Source organism: Ornithodoros turicata, chromosome 6, assembly GCF_037126465.1.
Source record: "Ornithodoros turicata isolate Travis chromosome 6, ASM3712646v1, whole genome shotgun sequence".
Classification (NCBI taxonomy): Eukaryota; Metazoa; Arthropoda; class Arachnida; order Ixodida; family Argasidae; genus Ornithodoros; species Ornithodoros turicata.
The window spans coordinates 12,314,390-12,328,253 of record NC_088206.1 but is presented as its reverse complement, the minus strand read 5'-3'; the positions used below and the strand labels follow the sequence as shown (position 1 = coordinate 12,328,253).

General features: G+C 41.9%; 3 protein-coding genes across 7 annotated transcripts in view; 1 reads left to right on the top strand and 2 right to left on the bottom strand.

Moving 5' to 3' along the window:
- LOC135399101 (ATPase family AAA domain-containing protein 2-like) overlaps positions 1-1,958 on the bottom strand; it is a 29,527-nt gene extending 27,569 nt beyond the window's left edge. The window contains exons 1-4 of the mRNA XM_064630798.1: positions 1,573-1,958; positions 867-963; positions 385-563; positions 183-296 (exon numbers count right to left, since the gene is read on the bottom strand). Coding sequence (XP_064486868.1) covers positions 183-296; positions 385-563; positions 867-963; positions 1,573-1,683 — 501 coding nt within the window. The 5' untranslated portion in view covers positions 1,684-1,958. The remainder of the gene's footprint in view (positions 1-182; positions 297-384; positions 564-866; positions 964-1,572) is intronic.
- A 437-nt stretch (positions 1,959-2,395) lies between these two features.
- On the top strand, positions 2,396-11,371 carry LOC135399104 (mitochondrial enolase superfamily member 1-like). Of its 2 annotated transcripts, none has more exons than XM_064630803.1 (16): positions 2,396-2,464; positions 3,542-3,722; positions 4,501-4,603; positions 5,229-5,344; positions 6,343-6,456; positions 6,547-6,587; positions 6,814-6,845; positions 6,921-6,959; positions 7,018-7,100; positions 7,235-7,269; positions 7,362-7,449; positions 7,521-7,655; positions 8,089-8,260; positions 8,361-8,460; positions 9,712-9,793; positions 11,131-11,371. In XM_064630803.1, exons 2-16 carry the CDS (start codon positions 3,645-3,647, stop codon positions 11,242-11,244), a joined length of 1,332 nt encoding a protein of 443 aa, XP_064486873.1. In that variant the 5' UTR covers positions 2,396-2,464; positions 3,542-3,644; the 3' UTR covers positions 11,245-11,371. The 2 variants fall into 2 exon arrangements, with proteins under 2 accessions (XP_064486873.1, XP_064486874.1); XM_064630804.1 differs by having other exon boundaries at positions 2,403-2,464; positions 3,404-3,722.
- Positions 11,372-11,829: 458 nt separating this feature from the next.
- The window catches only part of LOC135399102 (WASH complex subunit 5-like), a 57,019-nt gene continuing 54,984 nt past the window's right edge, over positions 11,830-13,864 (bottom strand). For all 4 annotated transcript variants that reach the window (XM_064630799.1, XM_064630800.1, XM_064630802.1 and 1 more), the window contains exons 24-27: positions 13,729-13,825; positions 13,504-13,663; positions 12,080-12,170; positions 11,830-11,971 (exon numbers count right to left, since the gene is read on the bottom strand). In XM_064630799.1, coding sequence (XP_064486869.1) covers positions 11,918-11,971; positions 12,080-12,170; positions 13,504-13,663; positions 13,729-13,825 — 402 coding nt within the window. In that variant the 3' untranslated portion in view covers positions 11,830-11,917. The remainder of the gene's footprint in view (positions 11,972-12,079; positions 12,171-13,503; positions 13,664-13,728; positions 13,826-13,864) is intronic.

Genomic DNA, 13,864 nt, shown 5'->3' with positions numbered 1-13,864 from the left:
GGCGCTTGTCGTCTGCTTCCATGCAGTGAAACGAAACGGGAGCATGAAAAGCTGCTCAGAGTCTCACACTCCTGGGTGCGCGAGTGGCGCGTTAAGTGAGTGGAGCCTGAAACACTCACGCTCCGGGGCGCCTACTTAACGCACCCAGCGAAACAGACAATAGCTGTGGGACAAGGGCTCACATTTCCGACAGGAACACTAGGCGCCACATGCCCACGCAATCGGCGAGTCGGACGCTCAGGTTCCAGCTCAACGCTCGATTCCTTCTTGCTACGGCTCGACCTCTTTATATTTGCCTGCAAAAGATGGGATTGCAATGGCAGACAACAACTGGTAGCACAGAAGGATGCTTATGGGGGGAGGCGTTCCGATAATGAGCTATACCTTTGCAAACTCCGGTACATTTGAGGTAAGTATCCACGATTGGTTGAGGTTTCCGTAGATACATTTACGGCGACGCGTGCTGCGTCGCACCACGCTGTCGTCGTCTCCGTTGACTTCATCATCCGAGGAAAAATCGTGCTGCCCATTTGTTAGGCCTCGCATGTGACTGCGTGTACCTCCTGCATGCACATTACATCCACTTGAAAATTATTTTTTAAAAAACAATCAGACACACTTCTATAACAGTGTTTTTGTTTGTTTGTTTTTGCAGAAGTACAAGAAGATGTAGAACATGTTGAAGCAAACGCGAAACAGACGCAACACTGTCCGTGTCAGTCCTCATCTGTTTTGCGTTGCTTCAACTTGTGTGAAGTAATCCTTTTCTCTTTCGTAAAGCTGTCACTGGTCGAACAAAACTTGTACGCAGAATAGATAGCATGCATCCAGACATCAAATGTCCAGGATATCGCCCTTCGGCTTACCTGAGGGCACAACGTTAACTGGGGGTTTCCTGTTCGGCGTTGTCCTGGTTGTCCTGTCTCCCCGACTGACGTAGGTTTCATCTTCAGAATCTGAGTCCTGGCAGGAAGGAAGCACGTAAAATGCGACGTTACAGCTCTGCACAGCTCTTGCAGGAATTTACAAGCTTCGAAGCTTGTAAATGAACAACTCGGTCGGCGCTAAGTCACGTAGCAGCCTTTTATAATAATCGATATGACACGTCGACCGCCACAAACTGAACCGAACAAGAAACCGGTGGGTATCGGATTCCGAACCCCAATGCAGCGGAACCAATCTAGGTGCGTTATCGGAGGAGGCGTGAATGTATGAAAAAAATATTAAAATGAAACGAATGGCTTCTATAGTATCGGTGGCACACTGGGTTACTACGTACTGTACACACACAGAGACTGTATTCACAAAACTGTACTGAAAAGCGAATGTTGTTTTTGTGTACCAAAACTGCTCACAGGTACCGATCAGCTGAAGAGACAAAGCGGTGCCTATCGAGCTAGAGCAGTTTCAACGTGCCACGCTTGCAGGAATACTACCCCAGGACCATACTAGGCACGAGCACAACATTTTTCACTTTTTTTTTAACGAAAACATTAACATTTCAGCACCGCAAAGACACTCGAGAAACACAAACTCCATTGTTTGGAACAGCGCGCACAGATATGCGCTCACCTCCGAATGCCTCGTCTCAATCGGTGCATGCTTGGCTGAATTTGCCGTAGCTCTCTTAACACCCACTTTCAGACGGTCGTCGACCGACGACTGGTTCCTAGTCTTCACCATAGCAGAAAATTTCACCTGGGCCACAGGGTCATTTTTTCCCAGACTCCCTAAGCCTAACTGTTGTTACTCGCAAACCATCGCTTTCGCAACCTTCCTGGTCATACTACGCCAAGCTAACCGCATACGCGGGTTCGGCGATGCTAACTGTGTCTTTTCGATGCTTTCAACTGAACCTGGACGAAACATTCACGAGCTCCGGCTCGAATTTTGTCCGCCCTCAGCACAGCCGCCACCTCCAGCGAACCCGAATGAATGCTCACCAATCACGCACCGAGACGAGAGCAGCATTTGTGGATGTTGAAAATTGGCGCCCAACGTGAAAGCACCGCGTCAGCTGGTTTCACTTGTGTGCTTTTTTTAAAAGACCTCGACACGTGTCGGAATAAAATGTTTTACTTCAAGGCAATCAATCCAAATTTGTTGCATTTCCTCTTTCTCCCTTCTCTCACCTCACGTGTACACACGCGCGAAAATTTACCCGCGAAAAGCGCGCTTGAGCGGGTTATGATAGTTTCTCTTTTTAAAAAAAAAAAAGAGAAGCGGAAATAAGAACAAAAGTTGCTGTTCGAACAAACGCGCGCATGCCTCACTTTATGAGTGGGTGAAAGAGCGACAAAAAATATTTGAGATAAGCTGTCGATGCGGTTATATTTTTCACAAACCGTTTTGGGGAGGGTGGAAAACACCTAATAGAAGAAGAGGAGGCTCAGAAGCTTTCAGTACCATACTTTCCGTCATCGTGAAATCGTGGATGTGCCCTTGACATGTCTTATAACACAAGGTATTACGTAATGTTTTTTATTTTATCAACGCTTCCTGCGCGGTTGTGGGCCGTTCCTCACTTTTTTAACACTATATATACTTTTTGGTTTATCATCTACCCTTCCAAAGTGGGACCAGTCGGAGATCCAGAGGGGAGGGGGCGTGTTTTTTTTTTTGTTTTTTTTTTGTCCCCCCAAAAAACACGCCAGGTTACTCATATTTTGCTCCCCCTCCCCAGTGCTTTTAAAGTCAGCGTGCGATAAACGACATGTCAGTGCCACGCAGTAGTTGCGGCAAAACGAAAAAAAAAAGAAGAAAAAAAAAGAAGAAAAAAAAAAAACACATGTCCTCGCACTTGATAGCTCATACACGTAATATGGGATTTTTTTTACATAGAATTTACATTTTCCCAATAATTTGTGGCTGATCTTTCAGAAATTTTATGTAATTAAGTCAAATTAACCTAATTTAATAAATGTTAATTTTCATTAAATTAGTTTCATTTAAAATAATTCATCAAAAATTAATCTAAGTTCATTCAATTTGAGTACAGTGAACCCTCGTTAATATGACCCCCGATAATCTGACATACGCGCTTTACGACCATACTCCTGGGGAACAATGCAGTGAAGCCTCTGCAAACATCCCCCGTTAATATGACAGTTCCGCATTATGACCAAAATTTTCGGGAACGTCCATGGTCATAATAACGAGGGTCCACTGTAAATAAATTAGCTTACACCATGATCCGTGTGGTTTTACAGTGTTTAATCTGAATAGGTTGGCAATAAACAAAAGATAAGTTAATTAATCAAAAGTAAATGCTACATCCAGCATTGGAGACAGCATCTCTGACAGAGTTTATATATGCATAAATATACAACACACAGCTGAAGAGGAACATCATTGAGCAAGACAGAGACATCAAAACTCCATTAATTTTTTTACTCTCCCGTAGGCCAACACAGTCTTATCTGAAGCAGTGACTGTGCAGGGGCCATAAATAGCTCCTACTGGTAGCCGGCAGGCTGGTAGCAACAAGAAAAGATGCTCCCCTTTGGTTGTCCAGTCCATATCTTCTTTCTGTCCTCTCCAGACTATCTAATCTGTAAATGGATCCAAAGGGGGCTAACACAGTCAACGCTTGAGCCTCCATCCTCCATGTTGTTGTCTCGCTCCAGTCAGCAACAAAGGAAGTGATGACGAAAATAGTGGACATTCAAGTTTTAGACATACGTTTTCCAACGTCACTCGAGTCCCATGGGTCAGATGCCATGGTAAGGAGTACTTAATTTTTTGCAATCTTACTACAAGGTCTCCTATATGTGGGTGTGGGTATATATGTGCAGGGTATTTCTCCAAAAGTGGACCAAAATTTTTCTAAATTCATGGCTAATTTTTCCTTCAAAAACTCTGCTACGTATACCTACTTGCAGTATCACCTACCTCAACGTAATATTGTTTTAACAGCCAGCACCAGCCTTAATGAACTTTCATATATAATTTAATAGATCATTAACAAAATTATGAAAGCTTGTTAATGCTGGTGCTGGCTATTAAAACAATATTACATCGAATTAGGCTATACTGCAAACAGGTACATGAAGCACAGTTTTCCAGGAAAAAAAATCACAATGAATTTTGGAAAATTTTGGCCCCCGCCTCAAGGAGCACCCTTAATAATATAGTTAATAAGTAATGTAGTCAATGCAGTCACCAAGTGCTGACGTTCAGCAGGTTAGTTGCATGACATGTTCCAGCAGATGTCTAAGTGTTCTCTCTCTCTCTCCATAAAGCTATAAGAGGAACTATACTTTTTTGTGTTTCTTGCATGGTATTTCATTTGGGTTCTGTACCTTCTTTCATTAAAACAATATTTCATTAGCTAACAGATGGGTCACTGATATGAAATGTCTAATATAACATACGCAAATCACTGTAAACTTTAGGTATTGTAATACCTAATACGAGATCCAATTGTACGTGTAAGGCTGTGCGGTATTTAAGCATAAATAAATAAATATCCCAGCTGTACGCTCTTCCTCTTTCCTACAGAACACGGACCCGGATTATTCCTGTGCATATGTCATCCTTACTGCCAGTTCTGGTTTGAAGGGCCATGGTTTCACCTTCACGACAGGAAGGGGAACTGAAGTTGGTAAGGGATTGAGGTTTTAAAGATATGACACAAAATAACTGTTTATCCATGAGTCCCATGCAAACGTCCTTTCTGATATGTTAATGTTAATAACATCATCTGTTTTCCTTCTTAGCAGTTTGCCACATTAAGTGAAGTCACTCTGCAGGTGCTTTTTCTTTCGAAAAGTAAATAATGTAATTTAATTCACCTTCATAAACAACTTCAAGTGATAGCTTCTGTGCTATTTTTACTGAATTGTGAATAAAAAAAAAACAAGCATTCTTCAGCAATGAGAGTAGCTAGGTTTAATTTTCCCTCCACTGTCCGAAATGACAATTTAAAGGAGCAATTGGATGACATTTAGTGCTGAAAAAAAAAAAAATGTCGAAGAAATTCCACCAAAAATTGTGTTATAGAGAAATGTAGGTAAACATCAATTTCGATTAGTTTTTTTTTCCACCAAGCAACATTTAAATCTCGTGCGATGCACTGCCCTATAGATAGCAGCCGTGAACATTTCGGATGCTGTGCGTTCCCACAATCATGAACCAACTACACACATTGCTGTTGTCCTTAATTTATTACCACTGCAGAGCAAATGAACCTCAAACGCTACTTACGAGGACATTTATTCCTTATTTAGTTGTTGCTGCAGTCAAGGCACTCTCTCGTCACATCGAGTACAAAACCCTCGACTCCATTTACGAAAATTTTGCAAGTCTGTGGAGGGAGCTCGCAAGTGACACTCAACTGCGATGGGTATGAGCTTCTGTCTCTATGTTTGACAAGCTCTTGTTTTAGTACTGTGCTCTTAGATTAATGCTTTTTGCACTAATTAATGATGGACATGGTTGAAAAAAAAAATGCTGAAAATGTAAACAGCTACGGTTAACTTGGTTCAAGTAAGAAAGTGCATGCGATATGCCAGAGGAGTGTGACCAATGCATGGCTTGGCTATGACAAATGGGCCACGGAATATCGTTTTCCACGGAGTTCCGTGGGAAAGGCTAGTAACCCTTTCCCCCCTCGTGTGGCGTGTCAATGTAACCTCCTTTCTTCGCAGCTTTGCGCTCGAACTACGATCCGCCAAAAAAAGAGACTGAGCCAAGGGCTCATTTCCATGGATTTTCGGCAAATTTATTTCGGCAATTGCCGTTGCATTACGAGTGGCATTATGTGCTATACTTAGTAAAATGACCACGGGGAACCCATCTCCGCAAAGAAAACGGGAGATTTCGGAGTTCAATTCAAGAAATTAACTTTCCGTCAACTGAAATGAAATAAAAATGTTACCAATATGTGGCAAAAGTTATTGGCAGAAAAAAATCCCTCGACCGCATGTCTCTCCGGGGCCTACATTTTTTTACTATGAATTTCTATCGTGGTTGTTGGACCATCCTGTAGATATGTACAGCTCCGGTCAACCTTAATAATAACACTGAAAAAAATTCGGTCTCATTTCTCAGCACGATAACAGCCACCCTTGGAGCAAAGAGGGAACATTAAGTGAACAATGTCCTTGCGTTAAACTAACATAATAATTTTGTCCAACTAAGATTTCCTCATGACCCCAAGGATTGCTGCAATCGCGCTCAGGAGCGAGGCCACAATTTTTTCAGTGTTATTATTAAGGTTGACCGGAGCTGTACCACGTGCCAATATGTAAAATTTGACACATAGTGTCTATAACAGTCTATCTTTTTAATCACTCTGTCTTTCTTCAACTCTCTCGTCATCATTCGCTTTTTTCTTCGCAGTTAGGGCCAGAGAAAGGAGTGGTACACTTAGCTACAGCTGCTCTCATCAACGCCCTCTGGGACCTGTGGGGGAAACTCGAGGGCAAGCCTGTCTGGAAACTGCTTGCTGACATGGTAAAGCATGCTGCAGCAATTGCAGACAAGGAGCTTTCAAGAGAAACGTAACTTTACTTGGAAGAAGTCTTACGATCCACATGTTTTCAGAGTCCAGAGAAAATTGTATCGTTGATCGACTTTCGCTACATGTAAGTACACGCGTAAAAAAACTGCATTAACATTTTATGTGAGGTGAATGAGAGTGAGCATGGACATGTTAATTACAGTCTTGCACCGTAATCATCTAGTGCCCCAAGCAATTATTTTGACGTCGGGTCATTTTCTTGACTAACGTTCCGGACGCATAATTTATTTTGCCACCTTTTTTAAGCTACATTTCTTATGACTAATTCTCGGATAAAACTGTATCTACAGGTCAGATATGCTCACCAAAGAAGAAGCAATCGGTAAGTTCGAGCTCACACTTTGTGAACCTTCGCTACAAATACGTATAGCCATTGACGACTTTCGTTATTTCGCAGAGATTCTACGGTCAAAACAATCATCTGCAGCTCAAAGGGGTATGTGGCAATTTTTACTTTAACGATAGCTTCACACGAGCAGTATTTGTACTTGCAGAGAAAGATGTAGTTGAGAATGGATATCCTGCGTACAACACCTCTGTTGGATGGCTGGGTTACACTGATAGTCAGATAAAAATCGTAAGCAAATTAATATTCAATGACATTGTTAAAAGCTACGATACTGCATAGTATAGTGAAGAACTTTTGTGCCAGCAGTTTTGCTTATCAAGTCCTTCCTAACACTGATTACAATTTTGCCATCCTCGGTAAAGCTTTGTCAAGAGGCCGTGAAAGATGGGTTTACGAGGTAAGCAAAAAGATCATTACGAGCAAAGCTACTCAGATAGCACTTTTGCCAAAAAATTTTGTAACAGCAGTTGTTCTTATTCTTATTTCCAGTTTCAAAGTCAAAGTTGGCAGAGACCTTGTTGATGACAAGCGTCGCCTTGCAGTTGTCCGTCATTCTATTGGATCCCATTGTAAACTGGCAAGTCAATAAGACTCTCATTTTGAAATTTCTTCTACAAGAAACCTATATATATATATTTTTTTTTGCAGATGGTAGATGCAAATCAGTATTGGGACATCAAAGAAGCGATCTATTGGACGAAAGAACTGTCCAACTTTGACCTGTACTGGGTTGAAGAGCCAACTTCTCCCGATGATATACTCGGTCATGCCACAATTGCTAAGGTGCAGCATTCCTGCACTTTCAGAAAGATTTCATGAACCTTCTCTACAAATTCCGAAGCATTTACATGCAAAAACATTTTTTTGTCACTTATATGTGCATAAGTATACAGATATAGGTGAGGTGTTGGGCTTCAGTTGTAATTAGTAAAAGTAGAATCAAAGTAGTACATCAAACGCTTCTTATTCCGTATTTTAGTAACTGCTTTTGGAGGTGCCAACAGGCACTGCTAGTTTTTCAAAGTTTTCATTTGGGGGGAAATAAAAATTGTTTTCTATTTGAAACTGCAAAACAGGGTACATCAAGTGATATCATGTGAAAAGCAGATTTTTGAGCGAAAAAATTCTTCTTGCACTTCCTCACGTTGAGTATTATTACTGGCAGACGACAATTTCTGATTTGATTTGATTTCACTGATTTGTCGTCACACCGCAGGCGTTGCAACCAATGGGAATTGGAGTGGCAACCGGTGAACAGTGCCACAACCGTGTCATGTTCAAACAATTTCTGCAAGCAGACGCCCTCCAATTTTGCCAGATAGACAGTTGCAGACTTGGTGGTGTCAATGAAATCCTTTCAGTCATCCTGATGGCAGCAAAGAAGAAAGGTCAGACTCTGGTCTAGGTCAGCAGTTCGGAACTTAGTAGAAAGAAAAAAAAAGAAAAATCTCTGTGTCCTCCCCCTTTTTTGCATGTGAATCTTTGTAGTACCCGTATGCCCTCACGCTGGGGGAGTGGGACTTTGTGAGCTTGTGCAACATCTCAGCTACTGGGACTATATCAGTGTATCCGGCACACAACAGAACAGGTAGGAGCACGATCACATGAATTTCGTTCAAAACAGCCATCTCGAGTTGAACACGTTCCTGTTCAGGACAAGTCCTGTCCTTACATCAGATAGGACTACATTGCACAACAGGCTCATCACATTTTGTAGCGTATTTCGTACCATTTCTGGCCACTTTGTTCCCTACATCAGACATCTTTATTGGTTCAAGACAATTTAACTGCACCACAACAATGTGATACAGTTGAACCTCTATATAACGAATTTGTAAATGCTGACTCTTTGTTTCGTTAAATCGGAGATATTCGTTAAATGGAACACGCCAAGTTAAACGAAGATGGCCGCCGCACTACCAGCGCCGCGCGTTCCGCAAAACGTCATTTGTCATGAAACAGGTACTAAGGTAAGAAGGGCACAAAATATCAAGCTTTATTCATTACATAATGCTAGGTAACACGTAATTTGTGCACAGTGTCGCTCTGAGCGTTCATTACCTTCGTAACTCCGGATGAACCTCGACTGCTTTTTCCTACGCGCTCGCGTATCGAAGTTTCTTTGGTTCACTTTCACTCATGACGTCCGGAAAGAACAATAGTACGCCGCCGAAAAGAACGAGAAATGGGTACATGTCGCGTAGACGCCTGCGCCGATGGAACCTTGAACGGCAGCGGCATCATGCCCATCAGCATTAGCGGCGCGAACAAAAAAAAAAAGTAATGAAAAGGCACAAAATCACAACGTACTGTCGTCGTCATCAACACAAGCAGATAAGACTTCGCGAGGCGTGAGCAAAAAATGTCAGCAATGCGTGTTTTCTTGTCCGAAAACGGGTGCGAAGAGAGCCTCGCGCCGGCGCGACGCACCGTCGCCCGTCGCGGCGCGCAGCATCGGCGCACCGATTACCGGCAGAGGCGAAGCACACGTCGGCACGTTCGCGCCCCCAGCACGTGACAACCGAAGTAACCAACGAAAACTCGCGTAAAACCAACGGAGAAGGAAAGTTTCTCCTCCTTTTCTTTGTGGTTAAGGGGTAAAGACACGCGCAGGAGAGCCCGGGGACTTCGTTAAATAGAGGTGACCAAACGAACGTATTTCGTTAAATCGAGCTCAAAAATACATTGGCGTCTATGGGGACGCGCTCGTGCAACGGAAATTTTTCGTTAAACGGAGGATTTCGTTAAATGGACGTTCGTTATTGAGAGGTTCAACTGTATATACATTGAGATTTTGTTTACATTTTTACAATGAAGTTAAAATTATTCTCTTGTGCAGGGTTCTGGAGTATGTGAGTCACCTCCATGAGCATTTCAAAACACCTGTCGTCATCAAAAACGGACGCTACATGCCGCCTCAGGTACTTCTGCTAGTTAATGGAGATTATACAGCGTACAGGTACAGGGTACAGCTGACCCTGCACCACAGAACATTTTTGTCGGTTACAGCGTTATGAAGGCTCTAGACACAGTGCATATCGTAGTAGAGATACTTGTTGTGCATATCTCAAGAACCTTCCAGGGTAGTGAGGTTCTGCATTGACTGCTAATTTGCTGACCTAATGCTAAGTTGCACATACCATACCTCCTGGTGTTGTGCTGTGGTACTTCCAAGCAGAGATGAGGAAGTTACAAAGCTAACAAAGTTACTAGTTGTGAAAGTTACTTGGGAAAAGTAATGAGTTGCTTTCCAGTTGCTAATACACTTTTAGTTCATCTTTCTATAATTTCAGACCTTGGTGTCACAATGGGTGGTGCAAGACGGTTCATAATAGTTTTGATACATCAAAATTGTACCGGCACACACACAGATGTTGTCTCATTAGAGGAGGAAGGAGATATGTAAACCTGAAAAATAAAGTCCATTTTTTAGCGACGAGAAATAGGGACACTCGCTTAGACACTGAAAAGGAAAGACCAGGTCGCAACTTTCAACCACTTTTACTAGAATGAGACCAAGTACAAGCGTCTCATCCATACCCTCCCTCTCTTCTTCCAAACCTGAGCGCCGCATACTGCTTCAACCACCAAACAAAGACGATACCGCCAATCATGAACGATAACGCCTGTCCGGAGTTGATAAGATGTCGTTGTTTCTCTGTCAGGGTCGCCGTCGCAGCACTGACGCACTTATCTTTAAGTTGCATTATCGTTTTTGTCTCTAACACATGCCGCACATGAACGTCTTTAGATCTGTATTGCGACCTGGTCTTTCCTTTTCAGTGTCTAACCGAGTGTCCCTATTTCTCGTCGCTACAAAATGGAGTTGTACCAACCGGCCCTATTCTTTCTGTTAAAAATAAAGTGTTTAGTTGAAAGTTACCATAGCTTAGTTACTGTTGTTTCTGAATCATTTTTCGTAGTCCTCCCAGAAGGGAGCTACATATAAAAATGATGTTCGTTGGCAACCTTGATATGTGTGACATGCCAGGGATCGTTACCACAGTCACAGCAACACGTTACCCCCAACACTGCTTCCTAGCTTATTATTCTGCAAAGCATTTCTCCCGTCTTTTTTGAAAAGCCGTTCTTAAGCACTCTAATTCTCTGATTCTAAGTGTATTCCTGGATGGCTACACAAATATTGAAATTTAACAGCCGACGAAACAGTGTTTGGTCAATGCATTCTGCCACCAGTTATACCAGTTATGCCAATCTAGCTGCTTTGATTACAATTGTCTTAACGTCTTGGTTCTAGGCACCAGGGTACTCGTCAGAAATGTGGGAGTCTAGCATCGAGAAGTACCAATTTCCTGATGGCATGGTGTGGAAAGAGCTGCTTGCATCAGGACACTACAAGAAGGCATTTTAATTTCCAGTCAAGTGTTCCATGTCGCTCTACTATGAATTTTGCTTCTAGAGAGCCCTTGCACTCTAATAGTTTGGATTAAGACACATAATACGTAAATAAACCTTGGAAACAACCAAACATAACTACCTGTCCATGGTGCTGTCACCTGAGAGTACTGTCTATTTTGATGACGACAAAAAATGAAAAAAAGGAGAAAAGAAAATGGGAGACGCCATGACCCTCTATCGCTGTTCATTAGCAGTACATATGGCATCCAATGCAATGAGGAATATTCAGAGCAATTTGAAATGTTCTCCTCTGAGAAAAGCGTCAAAATTATTCTTGTGTTTAGCGTCCACCACTTAAAATGACTTGCCATCATCCTTGCACATACCTATACACTCTGTGTCAAGGCTAACAAGGTACATTTTGCCTACTCCCAAAATATTGCATTTTTAGTAGCTAAAAATAAATATAGCTTCTGTGCACTTAATTAACCTAAATTATTGGTAAAAACGATTGGTTCGAGGCCAAGAACATTTTTCGTGTGTCAAAAGCTGCAGGAGAAATTCTGAAAGATGACAGTTATAGACATATTTCTGTAAGCAGGCTCTATATATGTATATATTATTAACAAAAATATCTGTACATTCACCAACGATGATATTCTCTAGCTCACAGTGACACATGACCACTAGAGAGTCCGGAATTCGTCGAATATGTAGTCAGGAATGTGATTGGTCACCATCTAGAAAATTGAAAGATGAACATCATAAGAATTACAAATTATAAACTGCTACGTCAACAGCATTGAACATGAATTCAGACATGCAGAAATCATTCCATGCACAACTACCTTTCTTGGAAGTTCGCCGAAGTGGATCAAGGTCTCAAGATAAACCATGAGATTGACTAGTTCTGTGGTGGTTTCAGCCGACCTAGTTCCACTAACGAAAGAAAGTTCTCAGATTAAAAACTCATTCTTATATGCATGCTCAGTACGAAATTACATAAAACTTTTCCTACTGGTCGTAGACCTGCAGAGTTCTGCTATAATAGCTCACATGGCAAGTAGCTCAAGTCTCATTTAGCTTAGCACAAAAGATATACATAGGCCCCATAAAAGAAAATACCAGGGTTATCCAGAAAGAAGTGCTGAATAGAAATAAAAAAAAAAAAACATGTAAACTTGCTTTCAAAATGTTTCGCTGGGTTCACCACAGATTGTAAACTACACTTCTTTGCAGTTTCTACTATTATTGAGGCATTGTCATGGCTGGACATCCGGTTTTTTTTTTCCATCCCTATGTCGTATAATGATGCTGCCTGTTATGAGACTAAGGTTTTGGAGGGCTAGACCACCATATCACCACTTCCATCACACTGTCTTCAACTTCTTTTTCATCCCCTGAAAAAGTACCGTCTACGACGAGAACATTTTTGTCACTTCTTATCCCAAGCTCTCCGTTCAACCGCATGCAGCAGATATGAGAGGCGGAAGGACACACTATTGCGATGAAATGTGAAAGTCACTGAAAAGGTTAGCCAGCTGTATCTGTATCTGTATCTTTGTATCTGTCCCTTCTATGTTGTTCCAGCCTCAGAACATCGGTTTCACACTATTGCCTTAGAAGATCTAAATACGAAGAAAGTTGTGTGAACACCACCTTGATGTCTCAAACCGGCATGTGTGATTCGCTGCGGACGAATGACCTACCCACACTGGTGACAGCAGCCCAACAATGCCAATAAATATTCGCAAATGGAACTTGCTAGTAATGATAAAGAAAGCTAGATATGCATTGTACACATGTGCAATAATAATAATAATAAATTTTGAAACATCCTTTTTTTGCTGTTTCTCAAAACCCTACGTTTAGTGCATGCATTTAACACTGCAAATACTAATTATGACTAGAGCCTGAAGTTTTAGGTTTTAACATGATTCTTCCCCGAATTTGAAACATCGATATTGGAGGTTGCCTCAACCCGATTTTAACTCGGAAAATTGCCCTCACTCAGACGTCTGTAGGAATGCACGCTAACTTATTTGGCACCAAATGCAGTTACATCACCGTTTGTACCAAACTAATACAGTTTGTTTGCGTAACTGAGCCCAAATTCTCCCTGAATTTAGCGTACTGGAAGTTTTTTTTCACCCAAATTTGCACAAATTTAGACGAATGTTGTTTATTTACCCAATTTTTACCCTCCGAATTTAGAAAAAGTAGTTCCCGAACACTTCAGGCTCTAATCATGACGCTGTCACTTATTACGCACCTGGACGTACTTGCTTCCAGAACAGACTTAACATACTGCCCCAAGTAAGCAATAAACTGCGACATGTTTTCTTGATGAAACTGCTTCAGGAACGAGAATGAACCCAGAACAAATGGAAGGCCATCGATCGATTCAATGCTCTTCTTGCTGATGAGACCCCCTGCAAGTATGCAACGTGGCATCCATGTTAAATCAACACACATGGCATGTTACTGAGCGACTGACCTAAACTGCTGACGTACTGGAACTTTGACATATGTGTTACTGTGAACAGCATCATGAAGAGCGAAAGGTGCAATATGGGCTTTGTTGTGATATAAATCTGGAAGCACAAAATAGTAGGCGGTGAGACAACTCAACA